At 51.6% G+C, this 23,352-nt stretch overlaps 7 protein-coding genes across 7 annotated transcripts; 3 read left to right on the forward strand and 4 right to left on the reverse strand.

The window, feature by feature from the left end:
• Nucleotides 1-492: 492 nt before the first annotated feature.
• On the forward strand, nucleotides 493-5,133 carry TGAM01_v202769 (hypothetical protein; the record flags this gene model as incomplete). The annotated part of the gene is made up of 4 exons (XM_024549061.1): nucleotides 493-1,464; nucleotides 1,529-1,813; nucleotides 2,527-2,925; nucleotides 3,016-5,133. The coding sequence occupies 4 exons, from the start codon at nucleotides 493-495 to the stop codon at nucleotides 5,131-5,133; spliced, it is 3,774 nt and encodes a 1,257-aa protein (XP_024406176.1).
• An 809-nt stretch (nucleotides 5,134-5,942) lies between these two features.
• TGAM01_v202770 (allergen Asp F7) lies at nucleotides 5,943-6,839 on the reverse strand (the record flags this gene model as incomplete). Its single annotated transcript, XM_018802227.1, has 1 exon — nucleotides 5,943-6,839. The coding sequence occupies one exon, from the start codon at nucleotides 6,837-6,839 to the stop codon at nucleotides 5,943-5,945; it is 897 nt and encodes a 298-aa protein (XP_018664583.1).
• Nucleotides 6,840-9,041: 2,202 nt separating this feature from the next.
• TGAM01_v202771 (hypothetical protein) lies at nucleotides 9,042-10,169 on the reverse strand (the record flags this gene model as incomplete). The annotated part of the gene is made up of 3 exons (XM_018802228.1): nucleotides 9,042-9,411; nucleotides 9,591-9,758; nucleotides 9,925-10,169. 3 exons carry the CDS (start codon nucleotides 10,167-10,169, stop codon nucleotides 9,042-9,044), a joined length of 783 nt encoding a protein of 260 aa, XP_018664584.1.
• A 1,126-nt stretch (nucleotides 10,170-11,295) lies between these two features.
• On the forward strand, nucleotides 11,296-14,013 carry TGAM01_v202772 (hypothetical protein; the record flags this gene model as incomplete). Its single annotated transcript, XM_018802229.1, has 1 exon — nucleotides 11,296-14,013. One exon carries the CDS (start codon nucleotides 11,296-11,298, stop codon nucleotides 14,011-14,013), a length of 2,718 nt encoding a protein of 905 aa, XP_018664585.1.
• A 1,394-nt stretch (nucleotides 14,014-15,407) lies between these two features.
• TGAM01_v202773 (protein phosphatase) lies at nucleotides 15,408-17,599 on the forward strand (the record flags this gene model as incomplete). The annotated part of the gene is made up of 7 exons (XM_024549062.1): nucleotides 15,408-15,443; nucleotides 15,844-16,150; nucleotides 16,355-16,428; nucleotides 16,490-16,574; nucleotides 16,644-16,850; nucleotides 16,926-17,186; nucleotides 17,268-17,599. The coding sequence occupies 7 exons, from the start codon at nucleotides 15,408-15,410 to the stop codon at nucleotides 17,597-17,599; spliced, it is 1,302 nt and encodes a 433-aa protein (XP_024406177.1).
• A 1,172-nt stretch (nucleotides 17,600-18,771) lies between these two features.
• On the reverse strand, nucleotides 18,772-21,150 carry TGAM01_v202774 (hypothetical protein; the record flags this gene model as incomplete). Its single annotated transcript, XM_018802231.2, has 1 exon — nucleotides 18,772-21,150. One exon carries the CDS (start codon nucleotides 21,148-21,150, stop codon nucleotides 18,772-18,774), a length of 2,379 nt encoding a protein of 792 aa, XP_018664587.1.
• A 489-nt stretch (nucleotides 21,151-21,639) lies between these two features.
• On the reverse strand, nucleotides 21,640-23,183 carry TGAM01_v202775 (hypothetical protein; the record flags this gene model as incomplete). The annotated part of the gene is made up of 3 exons (XM_024549063.1): nucleotides 21,640-22,514; nucleotides 22,578-22,763; nucleotides 22,826-23,183. The coding sequence occupies 3 exons, from the start codon at nucleotides 23,181-23,183 to the stop codon at nucleotides 21,640-21,642; spliced, it is 1,419 nt and encodes a 472-aa protein (XP_024406178.1).
• Nucleotides 23,184-23,352: the final 169 nt, after the last annotated feature.

A 23,352-nucleotide genomic window follows, 5' to 3' on the forward strand; every position in this document is an offset into this window, starting at 1 on the left:
AACATTCTGTCCAGTTGTCTTCAGCCACTTTCCTACAGGCAACTACCTGTTAGTACGTGTATCTTGGCCATCTTGATGCTGCACAACCCGCTACGTGTACGGAAACGTGCAGGAACTGAGCAGCAATCAACCATCGGAGTCTCCATGGAGGCCTTCAGTGATCGGTCGTAGCCTCATTCTGATTACTATTAGTTTCAGCATTCGTCTTGGTGCGCAATCCTTCAGCATGGCCGGCGCTTAGGCTTGAAGGACCCTGGTCGCGGCTGGCCACCCTCTCAGAATGTTTGTTGCACTCATCAGGCTCTGGCTGTATCTAAGAGGGCGCCATATAGATCCGCACGCGCGTAACATTAAAAATGCCCAGTGAACCCACATCATTTCTCAAATACGTACATCGTGGATACGTCTGTCGCTACCGAGTCAGTTGCTGCCCAGCATCGACATTTATCGGCCCTGTATTAATATCCATCGCTTATTTGGCGGTTTGTACCCATGGAGGAAATATACCAGAAACTTAGCGTGGTGAATCTCTGGCAAGGCTTTGGAAACACGGACGAAGCATCATTTGAGGTCATCGAGGCATGGCTTCATCACAGCTCTGGGCACATCCACATGAGCCGCAAGCCTGTCTCGGTCAAAGAGCTGGACAACTGGCTAACCGATGAAACCGATGGTGATGGCGACACGAAAAAGTCTCTCGTTTTGCGAATAGCCCTGATAGGCTGCGACATCAAACACAGAATACTGAAGCTCTCCAGCGAAGCGATGAAAGCCCTGCTCAAGGCCTTCAACCTCGAGCTGGCCTATAAATACTCGCAGAGCTGCATCACCAATGTAGCCGCCATTCCGCCGCAGTCAAGCGAGCACCAGGCGTATTCCTTCTGCTACATGCCAAAACTTGCGGCAATGTGGGAACATCGCCGCTTCCACGCTGAGAGCCCAACCGATCGGTCATATCTAACGCAAGGCGTGATATTTCTCGATGAATCCAACATGCTGTTCCTCTCCGAAGTCTTCCGCACACCCTGGAGCCCGCTTCTATACGAAAGCCCAATGTTCCCCGCCTTTCTCCTCAGCCTCATCCTCAGCACGCAGATTCATCAAGGGGAGGAGAAGGTCAAGCTCAAGATACGTGCGAGCGAAAGGTGTGCCTCGCTTCAGATGCCTCACCAGGGATACGACAAAGGCGTCATGAGCTTGTTCATCAGCCTGGCTTCCGAAGCAGATAGATGTGCTGTGAAGCTGAGCAGCTTGAGCAGAAAAAGCAAAATGGTGGAAAAAGCCTTGAAATTCATATTGAAGAATATATCGGAACAAGATGGCTATGCAGCCTCGCCCAAATCTGTGTCGGCCGAAGCCTGTCAGTTGTTGAAGAGTCATGCGCTGCTTTTGCAGGACAGGTTGGAAATGCAACTTGTGGATATAGAATACACCTTGAAGCGCGTCCAGCTTCAGATTAGCATTGTAAGTGCCTTCATTGCCCCTTATTGTGTGTATTCGTTATGAGAGATGAACTAACATCTCAAAGCTCGCCGGCATCATCTCTAGAAGCGACTTTCAAGCGACTCTGATGTTGGCAGAGTCGCAGCATCGCGATTCACTCTCAATGAAGACGCTTGCCATTGTCACCATGTTTTTTCTCCCGGGAAGCTTTGTTTCCGCCTTATTCTCATCATCAATGTTCGACTGGGACAGCGTCAATTCCTCATCAGGTAGTATCGGGGTGCGGCCGCTGCCTCAGTTTGGGCTGTACTGGGTCATTACCATCCCGCTCACCATCATCACCTTCATGCTCTTCTTCTTGTGGCTCTGGGTAACAAAACTGCGACACGATACTCAGAAGAGGCAGGGAGATGAGCTGAAACAAAGTTATTTTGACCGCATTTCGGAGGAAGAAAAAGCAGAGCTGAATTTGACACAAATAGCAAGACGAAACGATTCAACGTTCACACAATAAGCATGGCGCTTATGAGAGAATCTCACCTTTTCTCCATGAATTCTCAACATTTATTCCATCTGTCTTTTTGTTTGATAAATTAAATATGATTCCCCGATTTGTTGATTGGAAATTTCACAATTGCTAGATGTCCTTGATAGATGGAATGTATCAATTACCATTATCGAAATGCATTATATCTGTCTGGGTATGCTAAATAGCTGTTATAGCGTATGTCAAATAGTTTTAAAAAATTAGATTTTTTTTCCTTTGCTTTTTTTCCTTGGTCTACTAACATGCCTCATATTTTTAAATTGGTAGAAAAGTCATTAAGCGGCTTGAATCTTATCACACTCCAGCAATGACGCAGCGCACTTTTGGAGGGGCTGCTGCTAACGCTGGCACTTGGAGAGCTCGAGCTCACCCAAAGCAAAACTTCCCCTCCATCTCTTAACTCAGACCTACAGTTCACCTTTAACGTGTGCTTTGCCGCGCGGCAATCATTTTCCATAAACGTTACGCTACAGTCAAAAAGGCACATCTTTTACCCGTCAATCTCCAAATTTAGCTGATGATGCCTATTTCCACAGCTTCATAGCTGTTCATTCGCTCGATCGGTTGGGCCATCCAGCGTCGGCCTTATGGCTGCTTATGCCTCCACGAGCGGCATTGTGCCCGCGCAGTTGGGCTTCCTCGCCCTGTTCAATCCTTCGCTGGGCCAGACGGATGAAACGATTGATGATCAGATCGTTTACTACGCCTCTGTCTCTACGCAAAGCTCCAGCCGCCGACGGAGGCGCGCGCGCGCAAGGCCGACCGATGGCATCTCTCAAGAGGAGCGCCACGAGCGGCTGCGGCAGATTGGCCTTGCCCAAGGCATGGTCAATTTTGGCCGCGGCTTCTCTGATGGAGCTGCGGTAGACACTATTGACACAGAGAAGTCGAGGGTCATTGCGCATGAGCTGGAGCCGGGATGGTGGATTCTTGCCGTGAGTCTCACGAGTGATATTTTTGCGTTGACCCTGCGTAGGAGGTGCCAAATTGAAGATGACCCGACTGCTGACCTTGGGTACTCATAGAGCATCGACCTGAATAAAGTGCCCCTTCCTCCAAGACTACCTATGAAGACTGGAGAGCAACAGGAGGAGAGGTATGAGTATTCGAGTCGAGAGATTAAGCCGGCGGCGTTGTTGCTGAGGGACCTGTTGCGTGCGCACAGTATCTTTCTCTTGCATCATGGATCATCACTAAGCGCCTTGTTTGTTCGAAATCGCCGAGGCAAGTTCATCGCGCTGCTCAGCCGCTACTGGGACCTGTTTCTATCCACCTGGAACGTTATGCTGCACGGAAACCCTGCAAGGGACATCTTTGGCGGCATCAACGTTGCTGCGTCTGGCGAGCTTGGGGTAGGAGTCGGTGAGGAAGACAGAGGAAGCGGCGAAAGAGAGGTGCTCGAAGGCTTGGTTACCAGAGTGGAGGGTCTTGTTGACCTTGTCGTCTCGAGGTTCGGGCCTGACGATGTCGAACCGGAACCTGGCAAGTCGAATAAGACCGAGGCAGAGCCATGGCTTGGTAGCGGCAAAGAGCCCAGAGCTGAAGACGGTGTCATATTTCTCGGGACGGGGGCGTTATCGCGAAAGTCTCTACGAGACGTGGCAAGCTGGATGGAAGACCTTTATACCTGGGGGGAGCATGCATATGGTATCATTGAAAGCCCAACCTCAACACGGCGTGCTCGAGGCAAGAAGTCGTCTTCCAAGGCGGCCGCTCCGCATGATGTCCAGCACCCAAAAGATGATGCGGGGACCAAGGCAACAGGGCACGCAGAAGAAGCCAGCCCATCTACGAGTGACGTACAAGATGCTCATCCAAAAGCATCGGAAGACGAAGAGAGTCTAGCAGCTCAAGAGCCTGAGGCTGGAAGACTTGACAAGATGGTCAGCTATCTCACGCTGGGTTACGGATCATACTGGTCTTTTCCGGGAGCAGGAGGCAATTCGTCAGAAGCGGCCAATCAACAACAAGCCGCCGCTGATGGCAAGTCAAATGCCACAGATGCATCGGAATTGTCCTCTTCTATGGCTTCAGGCCACTACCTGATTGGCCTTAGAGGAGACATTGAAGACGAGGACACGGCTGAGAATGATGTGGACGGGACTCCAGGCTCAGACGATCCTGACGGCGACGAAAACAACTCCCGTACCGTTCTTCGCACTCTCCATGTCGAGCTGGAAAGCTCATCCGCTACGGTGAATCGCCTTGACAGCGCCATGGTTAGAGATTTCGAGCATCCCGCCAACCCGTTGACTTCATCACAAGAGTTTGGAAACTTGTTTCCCAATTATGCTTCTCACGACGCTAACATGGCGGAAAAGCTCCGCGTTGTCGTCTACGTCAACAAGCCCTTCATCTTTGCCTTTCTCTTCCGCCTCCGCACCGACTCCCTGGCCTGGGATTCCCTTTACCGCTCCCTGCACTACCAGCTCTCTCCACTGAGGAAGCCACTCTTGGCATCAACCAAATACCGTCCCGAGCGCCCAGACGCCGGCCCTGTATCATCCCACATCCAAGACCTCGTATGGGATCCGCCCTCGCTCACCGTGCACTGCTCCATCCCCAACATTCCCGACTTCTTCCCCGACCCGGCCGCTGCAGCTTCATCGACTCCTTCACCAGCGTGGTCCCGAGCGGACGCCGTAAGTACACACCTCCATCTGCTCAACGTCTACGCCGCGACGCGCTCCCGCATCACCGACCTCGAGCGCACGCAGAAGACGAATCGCGGATGGTGGATCGTCTGGACGAGGGTCCTCCAGCGCACCGCCGCCACCCCTTCCACAACCCACACTGCCACGGCGGCACTGCCGCTCTCCACCATCCACGAGTCCCGCTCATCTTCATCCCTGAACTCGACTTCACAGACAAGCAACCATGAAGAGAAAGAAGAAGAAGCTGGTCTCGAAAACAAAACCGCTGCATCTCACCACTCGTCCTCTTCTTCTACTACACCCTCTGATTCACCTCCCCCCATCGTCGACAAGGAAATATTCCTCATCCGCCGCGCAAGTGACCACATTGGCTTTCGTATTGCCTCCGACGAGGGAGCTTCCGGGGGTGGAGAGGGTATGGGTCGGTTGGCGCAGGGGATCGGCGTCGATACGAGGCGATATATCGAAGAGCTGTTGACCCTGTTGTGAAGAGAAACCCAAAAAGAATCAAGGAAAAGAAGGATATGACGATTTGCAGCTAGCGGCGTATCCGTATGGGGAGGCCCTGTCTCTTTTTACTGGCGAGTGGGATAGAAATTTCAGCGCTGGTTGATACGAGGTGACAATGGCTATCACAATTACCCAAAATTGCATGGTAAAGTGTTTAGCGATGCAATGGCGCAACTTGGAAGCATTGAATGGCATAGAGTAATTAGGCGTAGCGCAAATGAGCTTTTCAGTGCCCGATTTAATGATGGATACTAGTAGTAGATCCATTGATACAATGTACCTATCCACCGTAATTTGCACAACATGTACCTGAGTAGCAGCCATCGGAACAACAATCACAGCTCATCATTCACGCACAATCACGAAGAAACTGTTTGAAGTATCAGAGTATTGATGGCATCTAAAAGGGTATGTCATTCCACGTTGTCTCCAATATGAGAGGACATGTCTATAAAGGTTTTTGTCTATATGTACAATAGAAAAAAGTTTTTTTCAATTCCTGTTCCCTTTGTCCCGGGACAAATTTCAAAGAAATGTGTTTGTAAAGAATAAATAAAAAATAATAAAAAGTTAATCATTTTCCTATTCCATATCGCATTCCCATCCACGCCAGGGACGGTGAATCCAAAAAAATAAAAATCAACGAATGTAGGGTATAACGTGAGAAATTTGTCCATAAAATGATCTAGGGTATATGTACGCCTTGAGATTTCTTCTTTCTTTTGAGGCGTAGTATGACAATAGGATCCATATACCCGTCATGCACAGATTGTCTTGGAGACAGCCGCTTAGTTGAAGGACCAGCTGCAAGAAGCACGGCCCTGGCCGAGGCCGCCGAACAGCTCAGTGAAGACCTTCTCGCTGACGTCGATGGAGCCGGAGGCACAGCCCATGCACTTGTCGACGACGAGGGCGGTGGTGGTCTTGCCGCCAGCGCTGATGGTGATGGTCTTGCCGCACATGGGGTTGCCGTTGGACTGAGTGCCCATCTGCTCCCAGTTGATGGCGACCAGGTTCTGGGTGGTGTCGTCGCCGGAGTTGTCGACGCCGCAGGAGCCGAGGCCGACGGTGTAGTAGGTGATGTCTCCCTGGAAGGTGCCGCCGCTGCTGCTTCCGCTGCTGCCACCAGCAGCAGGCTGGCTGGGGCTAGGAGAGGGAGAAGGAGAGGGAGAGGGAGAGGGAGAGGGGGAGGGGATATGAATCGAGACCGGGGGAGGAGGAGGAGGAGCCACGGAAGAGCTGGAGGGCGCAGGAGGCTCAACAGCCTGGATCGAGACCTGAGAAGAGGTGGTCTGAGGAGGAGGAGGAGGAGGCGTGAAGACAGACGAAGTCGAGGCCTCAGCAGTGGTGGTCGGAGGAGGAGGAGGCGCCTGGGTGCTGGTGGTGGGAACCGCAGCGGTGCTGGAGCTGGGAGCAACGGTGGAAGACGAAGGCTCAACGAACTCGCCGGCAGAGGCAGCAAGGCCGCTGCTGGTGGGAGCAGCCACGGGAGTGGTCTTGCCGTCCTGGACCAGGTAGGTGGTGGTGGAATCGATCACCTCAGTCTGGGTGACATACTCGGTGTGCCACTCGATCTCGGTCACGACGTTGTCACGAGCAACGTGGTGGTGAGCGTGGTGGCCGTGGTGAGGCTTGGCGGCAGCGGCCGCAACGAGGAAGGCAGAAGCAACGGTAAAGGTCTTCATCTTGGATAACTGTAGTTGGAAAGGAGCGGTGGTTGTCGCGATGTTGTTCTGTTCAACAGGACAGCTGATGTAGCAAAAGTGCCGTAGAGGCGAGAAGTGCAAAGACTTTTTGAAGGAGTGTGGGTTGCAAGAGGAAGGGAGAGTCCTGCTCCGGATGTGGGAAATAGATCAACTATGAAGTAAGTCTGTTTCGTTTGAGAAGAAGAGAGACGAAACATTCGGCCAGGGGGGAGGAGGCTGGATTTATTAATGGGATTGCAGCTTACATGGGCTCCCAGGATTAATACGGAGCGCTAGCCGGGGGGGCCTCAGTCGGCGTGGTGGTGGCCATTGTGGGCGTCTGTTCAATTAGCCTGGCGCCGTCCACGCTGCTGCTGGAGCCCCTGCTGGAGCCCTTTTGGAGCTGCTGGAGCCAAGCGCCGCGCAACGCAGCCAGTGTCAATTCGCTGCGCTGCTTACGTGCTGCAAGGGCGCTGGCGGCGGAAAAGAGGGATGAGTGGATGGAAGCCTGAGACAAAAAAGCAGCGTGCGTGCACTGTTCACCAAAAGAGAGCGAACGGCAACCCCTAACGGATCACAGCCGCGCCGAGCTAGCCAGACGGCGCTGCCACGTCGCCGCTGCGGGCTGTCATTGGCCCCCGGGCTGCTGTAGCGCCTGTATTACAGGGGCGAATAGCCTTCGCGGGCTCTGCAGGGGCCGCCATCCGGTCCCATCGCAGCGTCGCAGCGCCAACCAGGTACCCGGCAGGCCAGCCAATGGGCGCTGGCCGGTGCCTGAGGCGCTGCGGGCCCTCGCACGCAGATTGGCAGGACTCGCAAAACCCGAAACATGTGCGGTGGAGCGCCGCTTTGCAAAAACTCACTCGCCATCTCGGTGGATCCGCACGCACGGGCAAGAGATTGAGAGACGAAGAGAAAAGAAAATGCGCCTTGTCATGCAAGTTTTTTCTTTTTTTGCCCTGATCCTGTTCACGCTTCTTTTTTAGCTCTACCCCCCCATGTTTGCATTTTGCCGACCGACACTTGAGGGAAATTCTTTCTTCGCAGACCCGCTTCGTCTGCCATCCCATCCACTTGGATCTTGACATTTTTCTTGTTGCCGTCCGGCTATCGAGATGCTGCCTGCCGTGGAGACGCTGACAACGGTGCGCTTTTTTTTTTTTTTTTCTTTTCTTTTGTGACCCTCTTCTTCTCCAAAGAACTGAGCCCATCCGTCCATTGTGCCGCTGTGGGTGCTCCGGGGAGGGGACCAACGCTATTCAACGCCATCTCGTGCAATGGAGTGCGCCTCCACGTGCTGGCCGTCAATGCCTCTTTCATTCCAAAGCCCAGCCGGAGATGAGGCGAGTCAGAGATGATCCGCCCCTCTTTTGTTCCGAATGCTACTGTGCCGATGTGGAGGGCAGTTTAATGTGATTAATGTGTTCAATATGCGGCAGGGGCAGCGCACAGTATGGTGTTAATTGAACTAGACGGAAGTTGGGCTTTTTCCGACCAAGCTGCGGTTGCGTGTCTCCGAAGACGCCGACCCAAGGCACGCTCATTCGATCTAAAACGTGTGGCGGTTGACTCCCTGCTTGTCATGGCCTGTCGTTTAACTTCACCGACTTGTCTCCACCACGAGTTCTGCTCTGTACCAACCGGATGGGCACAGTCAGAAGCCGGGTGGACGACAAATATGGAACCGTTGCGACGTTAGTAGCCAGCAGCTCAGGTCGCAGCGCCATTGCCTCTGAACAGCACCGAAACGAAAAAAAAGGAACAAAAAGAAGCAATGCAATCGCCACGCGTCAGAAGAAAAATTTTCAGTTCATCGTCAAAGGCTTGCGTATGCTAGTTCTTGTTTCCTGCCGCTTTCCCGAATCGCGATCCCAGGGCGCGATGGCAGCAAAGAGGGAACAAAGACATGCTGAATCATTAATCTCGCTCAGCAGTCAGGCTCATAGCCGCATCTGTTCCACGGCCCTGTCCCCCCGCACCTTTATTTCCCCCGTCGTATGCTATTCCGTGTTCGCTTGACATGGGAGGAGGTGCACGCATGCATGCAGGCTCCCTCCGGTCTCTCTTCTCTGGATCCTGATTCTCTGCTTGGTGCAACCGCTGACGGGACTCGTGCTGCCAATGTCGTGCAATACCACGGAAGAAAAAAGAGGAGTCAAGCCCAATCACGGGGAAGGTTCTTCTGTCTGCTGCTGTGTGGCCTCATCTAGCGGTTTCGATTTGGCCATTGAGGTTGGCTGCCATCATGCCGCTCTTCTTTTTGCTCGCAATGGTGCCACCGGCTGCCCGCTTTCTAAATGTGAAAAGGAACAGTGACTCTCGCTGAAACACGGGCCTGTCCTCGTCGAAGATTTCCTCAACCACAAACGCCTTCTTGGCTGCTTTGACAAACTGCATGTCGGCTCTTCTCCTCTTCTTGAAGCAGAAATACACCACAGCATCCGAATTGAGCTCAAACAGGTCCTTGAGCGTCTGCATGAGTAACGGGAAGGCCGGCTCAAAGTAGACACATTCAGCTGCCAATATCACGTCCGGCTTGTGCGCCACAACGGCCTCTGGAAGTGTCTCGCCCCTGGAAATTTGCACACATAGTGTTAGGTCAGTCAAATATTGGCTTCGGCGCTGGAAATAGAGCCGCTTGAGGTATGGTATGACAAAGTAGCACCGCCAAGAACATGTCTTCTAAGCAGCGGTGTCTGCTAGGCTGATACCAAGATGCGGAAGCGGAGAAAATCACAAGTCACAACGTACCAGTCCAATATTGAGGCCGTGGCTTTGCCCTCCAGCTCGTTCAGCTGAATATTATGCTTCATCAGCTCCAGCATCACATCCTGGTCGGTTAAGATGAGTGGCGCCTGGAGGTCACAACCAGCCGCCACAGCCAATCCAACTAGTCCACCACCAGCGCCCAATTCCAGTCTGCGTTATTAGGCCTGAGTCAGCGGTTCATTCTTTGGGAGTGGCTTTAGTCATGCACTGAGGTGGGCATCTTGGCTGAGAAAAATATTTCAAGAACCCGAAGAAAAAGCGCCGAGTGCCGTGTAGAACAGCACAGAAAAAGAGGAAGAAAAAAAAAACCACTCACATCCGGGCAGTCTCCAGCTTGGCTCTGTGGTAGCGCAGCATATGCTTCCCCAGCACCATACCCGCAGGCCACGTCTGGCCGCCGCAGCCTGTCCGCACGTCCTCGTGGAGCTTGATAGACTGTGCGAGCAGTCCGTCAAAGTCGATGTTTGTGTCGCCGGCCGTCTTTGAGTTTGGTAGTGAAACGAGATCCTCCGTGACGCCCGCAACGGGGTCCAAGGGAGGTGAAGGACTGCGGCTCTCCATGGCCTTACGCTGTACTGGTTTGATGAATTAAGAGGAGAGGATGCTATTGGCAGGACGGCGAGAAAGACGAAACAAGAGGCTGTTGTGATAAAGTTTAAGATCTTGCAGGGCGTCACGAGCACATGGCACTGTCAAAATCCCCCGCAGCAGCCTGTCCCTCTTTTTTTTGCGATACCTTATCTGTGATGGCCCTAGAGTGATGATTTTCCTGGCCACGATAGTGATCCCGAGGGAAAGACCCTCAATTGATCCGGCTTGCCGCACTTGACCTGCCGCAGAGGGCCATGGATGTTTACTCCTACAAAGCACTTTGAATACATCATCGTGGACCACCTTTTGCCGCGGTGATGATCGCTGCAGCGATGAATTAATTGAACTACTCCATGCCCATATAGATGCGCGGCAGGGATCATTGAGTAAAGCTTGACAGCTTGCCGGCTGTGGGTCTAATCGTCCACCAGCTCGGAGACTACCAAGGATCTATGCTCGAATGCTCGAGGATCACTTCTGATCTATTAGAGTGCCTGCAGCATTCTCAAGGGAGCAATATCGCGTTACGCGTTTCTCAGATCAAGTGCCGATCACCCCTCATTCTCCAGTTGCTAACTAGTCTGTGGCCATTCTTCAGAGTGGCATCCCATGTCTCAGTCTTCAACGCCGCCTCTGGAATGCCACAGCCTCTCTGGCCAGCCTACTTGACACTTCTGTCGACGGTGCAATCCCGTCTATTGGAGGACTTTTCTTCCGTCTGATCTCTGAGAGCTGGTCTCTGAGACAATCTACCTCTCATCGTAATGGACCAGCTGTGCGTTCTCGTGATTCCCTCGGCATTATTGGTAGGCCGAGCCCATGAAGGCTTCGTGAGCCGGCTGTGGTGGAATGAAGGGGGCTTGCATCCAAGTCTGTACCCAGCCATCTGCCAGGCGAATTCAATATGACTTCTTCTTGCTGGGGTTTCCAGTCTCCAGTTTCAAACTTTCTCCTTCTCATCTGCTTCGTGTTTACCTTGTTGATATTCATTCTCCAAGGCCGTATCTTCAACTAAAGCTCTCTCTCCCATACCGCATGGCTTTTGTGCTGCGTTCTTGAAGCTATCCAGCGCTGTCTGGCGCAACATCGTGCCATAATGGCGTCGCTCTTTGCGGTTCTCGTTACTCTTCGCCTCATAGAGACCGCGTGTGCTGAGCCTGCGCCTTCATATCCTTTCAACGCGCAACTCCCTCCTGTCGCCAGAATAGACCGGCTCTTCTCGTACTCCTTCTCTCCGAATACCTTCACATCCAGCTCCAACATCACCTACTCTCTGGGCCATCATCCTAGTTGGTTATCCATCGAGAAAGGCAGCCGACGTCTGTATGGGACGCCAAAAGATGAAGATATCCCTGCGGGAGACGTCATAGGCCAGCAGTTTGATCTGATTGCGACAGATGGTATCGGCTCGACCGCTATGAATGCTACTGTTGTAATATCACGCAATCCTCCGCCTTCAATAAAGATACCTGTTTCGCAGCAGATAGACGGCCTCGGAGCATTTTCAGCCCCGTCTTCGCTCTTGTCCTATCCGTCGACAGATTTCCGCTATACTTTTGACCCGAATACGTTTGGAACTGGACACAATTTCACCTACTACGCTTCAACGAATGATAGCACCCCTTTACCGGCATGGATCACTTTCGATCAGCAGACATTGACCTTCTCCGGCAGGACTCCAGCGTTTGAGTCTTTGATCCAGCCTCCTCAAAAGTTCGATTTCAGTCTCGTCGCCTCTGATGTCGTCGGCTTCGCGGGAACTGCGCTCTCGTTTGCTATTGTGGTCGGCAGCCACAAACTCACCACGGATCACCCCGTCATTCAACTTAATGCTACGAGAGGCTCCAAGATTAGCTTTGATGGATTGGCGAATGGGATCCAGCTGGACAACAAGGATGCGAACCCCAGCTCTCTTGATGTGTCGACGGAGAATATGCCATCTTGGTTGTCTTTCGATCCAGCAACACTACTCTTGGAGGGAACACCGGCAAGCAACGATGAGTCTGCCAATTTTAAAATCATCATTTGTGATTCATTTGCGGATGTTTTGAATATTCACGTCCGAGCGGATGTAGGTACAGGCTTATTCCACTCAAACTTCCAGCGGGATATTGAAATTCAGCCTGGGGATGAGTTCAGCCTTGACCTCTCGTCATATCTCCGCGACCCTAAGGACATAGACTTAAAAGTCGACTTGGACCCCGAACCAGGCTGGCTACATGTTGACGGCCTCGAAATATCAGGCAACGCCCCGAAAACGGCAAAAGGCAAGTTCAAAATGTCAATCAAAGCCACCTCGAAAAGCACTGGTCTCAGCGAATCAGAGGTATTGCAAGCTGCGTTTCTCTCGCCAGACGAAGCAAAGTCGTCCCCTACCTCTCATACATCAAATTCCACGAGGCCGGCCAGCATGAGTTCTGAAGATGCCCCCTCGCGCCGTATGAATACCACCGATATTCTCCTGGCTACTATTCTGCCAGTTCTGTTTCTGACCTTTACCATAATGCTCATTGTATGCGTCATGCGCAGAAGGCGGCATCGTCGAACTTACATCTCGTCCGCAAGGCATCGGCCCAAGATATCAGACCCGATACGTTCCTTTACAATGCGCAATAACGAGTCAGATGAGGAGACAATCTACCATGTAGAGAAGACTATTGGCTCCAAAAGCTCCAAAACGTCCAATGCGCAGCTACAGCTGTTCAAGAAAGGCAACGGTATCTTTGCAGGGGTAGCATCACAAATGTCGTCAATGTCAAAAAGATCGGGTACTTTGCGAGGTGGTTCCATACTACGGCGAACCCTTACAGGCCCAATGGCTTCGGGAGCTCAACCTGCCACGGCTAGGAGCGTCAGTCCGCTAGATGACGAAGATCAGGCCTCGTGGTTCACCGTAGAAAGAACCACAGTGAGCGGACGAAGCCATAAGGCGAGAAATAGCTGCCACTCAGACATCACCTTGCCGGAAGCCGCTCAGTTGTATTTGCCTACATCAAGTTTCCTCACAGAGGCTGGAGAGAGTGCATTCAGGAGCGGACTAGATCTCACGCTGCCATCCTTGGAGAATTTGGCCAACATACAACCCATGCCCGTTGCGGCTAACAACGTTTCGAATGAGCGAACCATCTCAGCGATGTTTTCAGATATAACATCCAGCTCTGCCGCATTGCCGTCAGTCCTTTCGACCGTTCAAGACCTTCAAGAACCATTCGACCCCAGCCTTGTCAGTCGGGCAAAACAATCAGTCACTGAGGCTACCGCGAAAGGAAAGGAGCCTGTCGCAGAAGCAAAAGCAGATGGCGAAGCAGCCGAACGCATCTCGGAGTTAAAACAGCCCAGCCAAGCACGGATATCAAGTCACAAATGGTTCAGCCGCCGCGGCTCTTCCTGGACCAACAAGACCTCCATATCAAACAGAGCCAAGAGCTTTCGAACAGAGCCATCATTCGGGTCAAACGAAAACTGGCGCGCGCTCGGCCGAAAAGATCCCAGCGTAGGATACCTAGAGCTCCTGGACGAGACGCCCTTTCTCCCGTCCAGATCGGCATCGAAGAACAATAACGTGTCACAGCTGGAAGAGCGACGGAGCTTGGAGCTCATATCGCCGAGCAAATGGGGTGAGGACGAGAGGAAGAGCACTGTGATACGGCCCATGCGGTCGATGAGTGCGATATCACTGACGAGCGAAGGGGGCAAGTCGTCTGTGTTTGGGGAGAGAGAAGCGGCGGCGGCGAAGGCGAAGGCTGTGACGGATTGGAGGAGAGAGGATTCGGCTGCTAAAGTGTCGGAGAGGAGCTTCAAAATGTTTATATAACAAATGAAACGGGGGCTGGATTGTACAAGTGCTTTATGTTGATATGACGTTTTCTTTTCCTCATCTCATGGAGTAGCTGTGGTTGTTTCCCTTTTGTTTACGCTATGTAACCTTTTCCTGTTCGATACCATGGCATTGTGTAAAGATGGACAACCATAAAAGTAGACCATCTTCCAATCATAACTACACCTCTACAATGATGTTTCTTCCACTACTTCCTTCCACACACACATGTAAAACGAAAGGGCTCGTTAGAAATCCGAGTGTTCGTATTCTTCGTTGTGTGTGTATTTTCATTGCGGTTCCTGTTTTTGCTTTTCGCGTTGGACTTTAGGGTAAAAAGAGCCCGTTGGCCAATTGAGTCGCCGATGCGCATCATCGATTTTATCACAGAGATTGCCGCGCGGCATAACAGGCAAGGTACCGCAGTTAAGTGCCGAGTACCTGGCCCTAGTAATCGCGGGTGCAAGGTACATGCGCATCTAGCATTGGATCGCCCTTTTCTCCAGCCACAGCACCCCTCCGTCCGCAGAAGATGGATGGAGGGGCTGGTTGCAGTGAAGCATCTCAATGCCACGCTGCTTTCTAATGGCCATACCTACATACAGGCCTGCTTCTATTTTAAGCCTCGCCTTCGTTATCAGAGATCATTAAAGAAGAGCAAACAAATATCAAATCTCCGCTACGGGGCACAAGCACTAAACTAAACATAAAATAGAACTGCTCCGCATCGTGCTAAAGAACATGGGGACGCAAAGGAAATTAAAGCCCTTTGCCTCTTGGAGAAAACGCACAGATGGGCGGGCTTTTCTCGCTAGGCAAGCTTGCAGTAGCTTGCTTCGCCACATCTGGCTGCCTGCCTGTATCTGCCTATCTGCTACCCAAGAAACAAAGAATGGAAGAGACTGGAAACTTGAGCAGAGCCTGCTAGGCGGGATTGATGAGCTCTAGCGCTATCAGGCAGCCTGTAGCATAGCGCCCGGGGAGCCCGTTTGCAGTGCAGCGGTGATGTGAACGAAAAAAAAAAGTGTGGCGTTCGATTTGGCTGATGTAGGTATTCTGGTACCCCGCTTCCTGCGAATCCGACTTTTGCGTCGCTGGCAAAACCACCACACACAAACAAATCTCCATCCACCTGACCTCTAGTTTTTTTTCCTTGACACGCCCTTTCCACTTCCTGGAATCTAAAGCCAAACAAAGGCACTTTGCGAGGTATCCAGCCTTGCTTCACGGACTCCTAGAGCCCGCAGCCTTTTTCTTTCTTCGTCTCTCACCTTGTTTCGTGCCGCACGCAAAGCACCGTCGACGATCGCCCGCACCCCTCAACTCGTTTCTCGCCTATATCGATATAATCCGTCGCTGGCCCTCGTGAGCCAGAACTCCTCTCCGCAGCCATGGGTCAGACCCTCTCGGAGCCCGTCGTCGAAAAGGTGTGTTGCGTTGCGTTGCGTTGGGCGCCTCGTCTGTGAAGTGCCCGCTGTCCGTCCCGTTCATGCCTTGAGCGCACCGTGATGCTCGCTTCATATGCCTCAGCCGCGGCTGGAGGCCCCGCGACTCGATAGCTTCCACGGGCTATAGAAATCCATACGTGCGTGGTCTTGTGCCACCTCGTATCGCTTCTGCTCTGCCTCTTCCCCTGCCTCGTGTATCCCGCCATTGGGCATCGGAGAGCAGAAAACCGGCCGTCGAGCGCATGCACAACCCCGCCGCGCATGGCTGCTTATCTCTCTCTCTCCTCTTTGCCTTGCGTTGCTGCCTCTACTTGCCATCTCGGGACTCTTTTTCAAGCTGCCCTCACAGTTGCTAACCACTCTTCTCTCCGCCATTTAGACTTCCGAAAAAGGCGAGGATGACCGACTCCTCTTCGGTGTCTCGGCCATGCAAGGCTGGCGCATTAGCATGGAAGATGCCCACACGGCTGAGCTGAACCTCCCCGCACCCGATAACGACACCAAGACGCACCCCGACAGGTTGGCCTTTTTCGGCGTCTATGATGGACACGGAGGAGACAAAGTCGCATTGTTCGCAGGCGAAAATATCCACAACATTGTATTCAAACAAGATTCTTTCAAGGCCGGCAACTATGCTCAGGGTCTCAAAGACGGCTTCCTCGCCACGGATCGGGCCATTCTCAACGGTACGAATATGATGATCCCCATTTTATATGTATTTGCCAGGCTGTGCGCAGAGCATAGGCACGAAGAAGAAGCAGGAGAGAGGAAGGATAAATATGGACCACGCCCATATCTTCCGCATCTCTAGTGCATATGTCTACAATTATAACCCTTCACGAAAGAAGAATCAGCTCGTGCTAACTCGCCTTGTGCGACATTATTCACAGACCCCAAGTACGAAGAAGAAGTTTCTGGCTGCACCGCTTGTGTTTCTTTGATTGCCGGAAACAAGATTTATGTCGTACGTTTACCTTGCCAATACAAGTGGAATCGTACTCAAATTTACTGAAAACTTTCCACAGGCAAACGCCGGTGACTCTCGAAGTGTGCTGGGCATCAAGGGTCGAGCAAAGCCCCTATCCAACGACCACAAGCCTCAGCTTGAAAGTTTGTACACCCGTTCAATCAGTATTTGAAGATTTGGAATACTGATTGCCAATTCCTTGCGATTTACAGCGGAGAAGAACCGAATCACAGCAGCTGGCGGCTTTGTCGACTTTGGCCGTGTCAACGGTAACCTAGCACTGTCGCGTGCCATTGGCGATTTCGAATTCAAGAAGAGCGCCGAGCTCTCCCCCGAGAACCAAATCGTTACTGCTTTCCCCGATGTCGAGGAGCACGATCTTACAGAGGAGGATGAATTCTTGGTGATTGCTTGTGATGGTGAGTTGGAATGATACCAAAAAGAGTTGGCTATAGGTTTGAGGAAACGCCAGGCTTACATACCTTTTTTGCTAGGTATTTGGGATTGCCAGTCTTCCCAGGCTGTCGTTGAATTTGTGCGACGAGGCATTGCTGCCAGACAAGACCTTGACAAGATTTGCGAGAATATGATGGACAACTGCCTGGCATCAAACTCAGAAACCGGCGGTGTTGGCTGCGACAACATGACCATGATCATCATTGGCTTCTTGCACGGCAAGACCAAGGAGCAGTGGTACGATGAGATCGCTAAGCGAGTGGCTGATGGAGATGGCCCTTGTGCCCCCCCGGAATATGGTACGAGCGAACCATTCCCCAGCTTCCCATATACAAGCCCAGAGGCGGAACCTTGAAGACTGACCACAATATGACTATCAGCCGAGTTCCGCGGCCCAGGAGTCCACCACAACTACGAGGACAGCGACAGCGGCTATGACCTTGACCAGGAGAGCGGCGGCAAGTTTAGCCTTGCCGGAAACCGTGGTCGCATTATCTTCCTCGGCGACGGCACAGAGGTCTTGACCGGAGCTGACGATACCGAGATGTTTGACAACGCTGACGAGGACAAGGATCTTCCCAGCCAGATTTCAAAGAACCCTAAAGAATCCGAGGCTAAGGAAGATTCAGCGTCCAAGCCAGCACCCGAGTCAGCATCTGCACCGGTGGAGACGAAACAAGACGATAAGGCATCCGAGGAGAAGAAGGATTAGGTGGTCCTTTCGCCCTACCCAGGTAGCTCGCCTTGAAGCCCCCCGCCCTTGTGTTATCGATGAATATGTGTCATTATTTTCTTCTACTTTTTTGGCTGTCGCTCGAACCAGGCGTAATCTCGATCTCGAACCAAGGCGTGGAGGAATGTGTTACCTTTACCTAGGTAAGTTAGGAAGAAAGACAGGAAAGGGCTATTAGCAAACGTCGCGAGGGAGAGGGCAGAGGATCAGGGGGCGGTTAGACATTCTGAGTGTGCCCTCTTATACGGTTCTTTATATCGTTGTTGATATTTGGTGTACCGGTGGTATAATATTTGGATCAAGGAGATTTGGGTCTCTTGCAGCATACACACGGTTTCCCCCCCCCCTTGACGCGCATCTTCTTTTTTTTTTATCACTCTGTCCTACGTCTTGGAACAGGAAAACCGCCATCTCAGAGCTTGATCCTTTTGTTTCTATTATAATTTCTTTTCTTCTCGCATTGCTCCAGACCCATTTATTATCATTTCTGATACCCAACCAACCTTGTCCACAGATGTCCGCTTTTCATATTATTCAGGCTCGGGTGATGTTGTGAAACAATTGGTGAAATGAGGTACTGCTCGCATTATAAATATGGGAGACTTTATGGGTTTGATACTCGGATGCCTAGGATGACTGGTTTTTTCTCATGCTGCCTAGGTATGTACACATCACCTTTCTGCCCCAGTTTCTCTCGAATAGATTTTCATCTTTTTTTCTTTTCTTTTTGGAGAGGACCTGAGTTGTGGTGATGTGAACTTATTCTAGGCTTCGCTTGTTAGGTGATCAAAGAAGAACGAAAAGCAAAGGTGCTACAAATATAGTCAAGGGTGGGAATATACCGAGGTAGGATGGCGCTTTGGGTTGCACAATACGACTGGATAAGGCGATAGACGGCCCAGAGATACTTTCAGCACACACCACTTTTTCAATATAATATACATGAGATTTTTATATATGCTTATTCTGCTAGTATACAGTTGTGATATTCATAAATGTCCGTTAAAAAGCAGTACCTGAAGTACTGCTCATCTGTGCCATACATACCATGCTACCCAAAATATCCCCCCCCCGAGTTCTCTATAAATTACACAGATTCATTGATCTTTGTCAAAATGATATAAAATAAAAAGCTTCCTTTTTCCCCCTCCTCAAGAACTCCTTTCTAAACCATCCGGTACCCTTTTATGTTCATCAAACCATTGCTGTGATTTCTTTGCCTTTTCTTCGTTCCAGCCCTTTACCATCGTCCTTGGATCAAAATGCCAGTTCAAATGCACGTACATTGCTTTCTTGCCTTCCACCTCGCTGCCCACCATCTTAATCGCCAAATCATCACTAGGAGTATTAGCGCCGTCGTATTGGAAGTCTCTGGGATGTCTATGCCGCAGAAGCAGCGGCTTGTCTTTTGTCCGCTGAGCGAGGTCGAGCATCTCCACTAGCGGTTTTGCGGGCTTGTATCCCTCGCAGACTTGGTTGATGGCCCATTCCACGCGGGAAAGCATCCTGGATATCCCCCTGGTCGGGTTGTCTCGGAGGAGGCGGCCCATCTCCTTGGAGAGCATCTTGGGCTTGTGCTGCAACCAGAATGTATCTTTGACGTGATTCGCGAGATGGCGGCGCAGAATGATTCTCGTGAGATACTGCAGTTTATACTCTAGCGCTCCGTAAAAGACAGCCACGCCGAGGGAATGCGGCAGCTGTAGCCTAATAGCCAGCCGGATAATGTATTGATACGTCGTTGCATCTGCCTCATTTCCAGACTCCTTCAGTTTGGTAAGCGCCCAAATGGCCGTGGCCCAGTCCTTGTAGAACAGACATTTGTCTAGAACTAGATTGATCGTATCGACGCCAACCTTGCGGCCGTCTTCAGACTGCATTTCGATGAGGCTCTTGAACTCGTCATAGCGGCGATTGTCCCGCTCGTGGAACCGGAAGAACTCTGTTAATATGCTCTTTATAGCATCAGTCGTGAACCAGTCATCGCCATACCGCGACTTCTGTTCCGCCATAAAGACGGGGAGCCTTTTCCCAGACTTGAAGGCAACGTAGGCGTCATGGGCGGCCATGATCCGCGCAATTCCCCTGCGCGTAGCAGGATCCTTGAATAAGCCCAAGTCATACATGGCCACGATAATCTGTCTTCTTTCCGTCTCTTTTTCGACCAGCTCGAGGAACAGTAGCCACGTCCGCGCATTGGGGTGAAAGTATCGCTGCTCCATCTTTCGAAGCAGCCAATGGAAGAATCCGACGTCACGTTTAGTGACATAGCCTTCGAGCATGATGTTGAAAACTTCTGTATCTAGGGGAATCCCCCATTCTTCTGCTAGAGCCAGCAGTCGGTCTGCATCCGCCCGATGGCCTCCTTTGTGAGCCATGAATGACATGGCCATCTTCAGTATCGACGGCGTAATGCAGGCTTTCGCCTCGGGATTTGTGAGGGCATCCATAATCATGCGAATTCTGATACCGTCCGTGTCGACAAACTTGCCGTCCTTTTCAGGCTTTACGTAGTAGCGTAACGCAAGATGCGGACGCAGCCGGCCACAAACAAGCGTCGTGATGTATGATTCGAGATTCTCAATCGTCCACTGTTCCGGCTTGGGCGTCTGCTCGTACGGCGTATCGATCCAATGCGTCTGATGCTCCTGATGCACCCAGATATTGTCGAGCTTATCTTCGGGGATAAACGTGCCACCATCCGCGGCATCCTCGATGGCAGGCCAAAGTCGCTTCACCTCGTAGCCAAATGCCGCAACTTCTCCAAGCCTGTATACTTCCACGTCCTTGCACGCGGCTACCAATTCTTCCGCCGCGCTCGCCAACACTGAGCTCTTGCCACGCAGAATAATCGCCGACGGGTTCTGATGATCCGAGGAAACACGAAGCTTCGCGAGCAATCCCGTTGTCGAATCCACAAACTCGACCTTCTTGTTGTCCAGCTCCAGTTCCCACGACTTGGGCAGAACAATCCTCATCGCAGCCATGCTCAACGGCTCACTCCTCTTGGTCATCATCCTCTTCAGCAAGTTATACGTCTCCGACCAGTCCGGCATCTCCTGGCCAAAATCTCGCCATATTAGGTCGAACGCCACCTGCACCTTGGCCACCTGTAACGCATGCACTTTGCTCTCTTCCGCCGCATGCACCAGCGGATAGCCCCTCACCGTGGGGACATACGGCGAAGCGAGCTTCCGTTGTACATCTTTTGATTGTGCCGCGCTCTTTTCTCGAAAAGTCTCTCTGAACATGCGGTTTCGAGCATTGTTTGGGCGTGTGGCCCTCGAAGGGGGAGATTCTGTGCCATTTAAGGTCGTCTCAGCCTCTACAGGCGAGGCATCTTGTATTTCCGCAACCGCAGACTTGTTCGTCGAAGTGGCTGAAGATGTAAAGCGCGAGGTCGAGTCCAGGGCCAGTGCGGGCCTAAGAGACGCTGCGGTGCGCCATGAGAGCGCAAGAGTCGGACGAGATCCAGGCGTGCCGATGAACTGGGACCGAGTCCTCCAGATCGACTTGATCCCTCGGAACATTGGTCATGAGGTGCACATGTTGCTGCTTTATATGACAGTGAAGAGGCAGAGTTCGCAATAGGAAATGCGCTGCCGATAAGCCCCGATAAGGGATTTCTGGTGCCTCTGCAGCATTTTAGCATCGTCACGTGCAACTACTTACACGGCGTTTCTTACAGACTGGATTGATGCTCGCATTGAACGAAAATAAGAGCTCTTTATTCATAGCCAGAGATCTGGTCTCATAACTCTACTATCAAATCCTAAAAGTCCAGCTCAAAACCCATTCGCCAGATGCTGTGCTCTCATATAGATAGATGCCAAAAACAGTCAACAATCGAATCGCCCCTTAGTGTTCCCAAAGTAGCGCCAGTTCCACGGCCAGATGGATTGTAGGGCCCGCCATTTTTCAAATCATGTTCGACCAACTCCTCCAAGCACAAAGGGGTATATGCATTAACTTGTCCAGTTACTCTCAAGTCAAAAAGGACGTAGATTCCAAAGAACGCCTTAGGGTTTTGGCATCTTGCCATTCCTAGGGGGCTCAGGAGCGCTCTTGTCTAAGCCTTGCCATGGATCGTCGCCCAATCCCTCACAAGTGTCAACAGCGTCTCGCAATTCTCCGCTCTCAGCCATCTGCTTCATATCGCTCCAGTAAACCAGTTTGCAAACCTCTTCTTCAGCATGCTTTACGGCGGCGTCAAGGGCCTCTTTGCGAAGCTTCAATTTCAGGCTTTGGTCTTCCTCCCATGCTTTTGCTGCCTCTTCATGTTTATGCAGTAAGTATGAAAGCAGCTGTCTGCGCGATTGCTGGAATATGAACAGAGACATGATTTCATGCATCTCATGCTGTAGTTCTGACAGATCTGTTGCATGTTCGATATAATTCTCGATAGCTTCCCGCCTCTCTCGGTCAATTCTGGCCGAGCGGAGAACATGAAGAAGCATATGTATATCTTCGATATCCGGTCGATCTTGCTCCGGCTCAGCAGACGATGCCTGCGTCATACTATATCGGCTTGGAGTTCGGCTTCGAGCCCTGCTTGGATCTCTGCTTCCGACTCGGCTGACTTGCGGGCTGAGAACGGACGGCGAGTGAGTATGGAAATAGTCGAGATTGTTAAGGGGATTTGAGCCGATAGCTGCTTCTTCAGGTCGCTTTCTTGCCCTCTTCCGAATCCACGCACGTCGTCTAACAAACGAGTTCCACCACCTTGGCCCGTGCCACGAGAATGCCTTCTGAAAGGCAAAGGAATATTCCCAGCCACCCTCATCTAAGCCATCTTGCTCATTAATCCGCCATTCAGGCCATACCCACTCCCACGATGGATCGGGAACTTGCGCAGTATGAATATCGGTAGGAGATGGGTTGTGGTAAGCATTGGCTGCAAAATACTTGGTTAGTCGAAGACCTGTGGACAATATCACGTTTCGCAGGTATTACTCACTCCAAGGTGTGGGATCAAGCCCGCCGAGAGCTGCGCTAGAAAACAATCCAACGCCGCAAAAGAATCCTCCTCTTTCATTCTCATATAGAATATCTATGGCTGTCTCCCGCTTGTCTCTTGATCTTGGCCGTGAACGGGTATCCCATCGTGAAGTGCGTTCCGAAACGGTGTCGAGACTTGGACCTACTGTTTCAGAAGAAAATACAATTTAGCATGGATCAGAAGGAAATGAAAGGCACAATACCCACCTCGAATGTCGATTGAGCGCCCCTCGCCAGAAACCGAAGGACGCAAGGAGTTGGTCGTCTCTGCAGTAGCGAGCTGATAAATATGAGCCTCAGCATTTTTCCCTTTCAGCGCACTGCTTGGTTGCAGATGCCCTTCGTCTTGGCCTTGTCTCTCGCCGCTATGCGATGGCCGTTCCTCGTCTTCTGTCTCTGCCTCCTGTTCAGATTGTACGCGTGAAATTGTATCTGTGGCGGCGAGCTCTCTGCCTTCAGAGCTTACAGCTCGCTGCGACCCGCTTCCGTCCTCATCGTCCAGAATTGTAATCTCGTGATCGTAATCCCCCGGCTGTAAAGTCCCAACGCGGCGTGAGCCGTGCATGTTGATTATAGTTGTCAACAGATCATGAGGATGTTGATTCCGAGTCGATTATAGTCGCAGGATAAGGAGTGTGTATGGCACTACCGCTAGGATTGGAGATTTATACAGAGATTCGAGCAAGTATCTTATCTTCGAACCCACGTCATCGATTATAGCAGCTTCGATGTAC

The sequence above is a fragment of the Trichoderma gamsii genome, assembly GCF_001481775.2.
Source record: "Trichoderma gamsii strain T6085 chromosome Unknown Scaffold_7.2, whole genome shotgun sequence".
Lineage (NCBI taxonomy): Eukaryota > Fungi > Ascomycota > Sordariomycetes > Hypocreales > Hypocreaceae > Trichoderma > Trichoderma gamsii.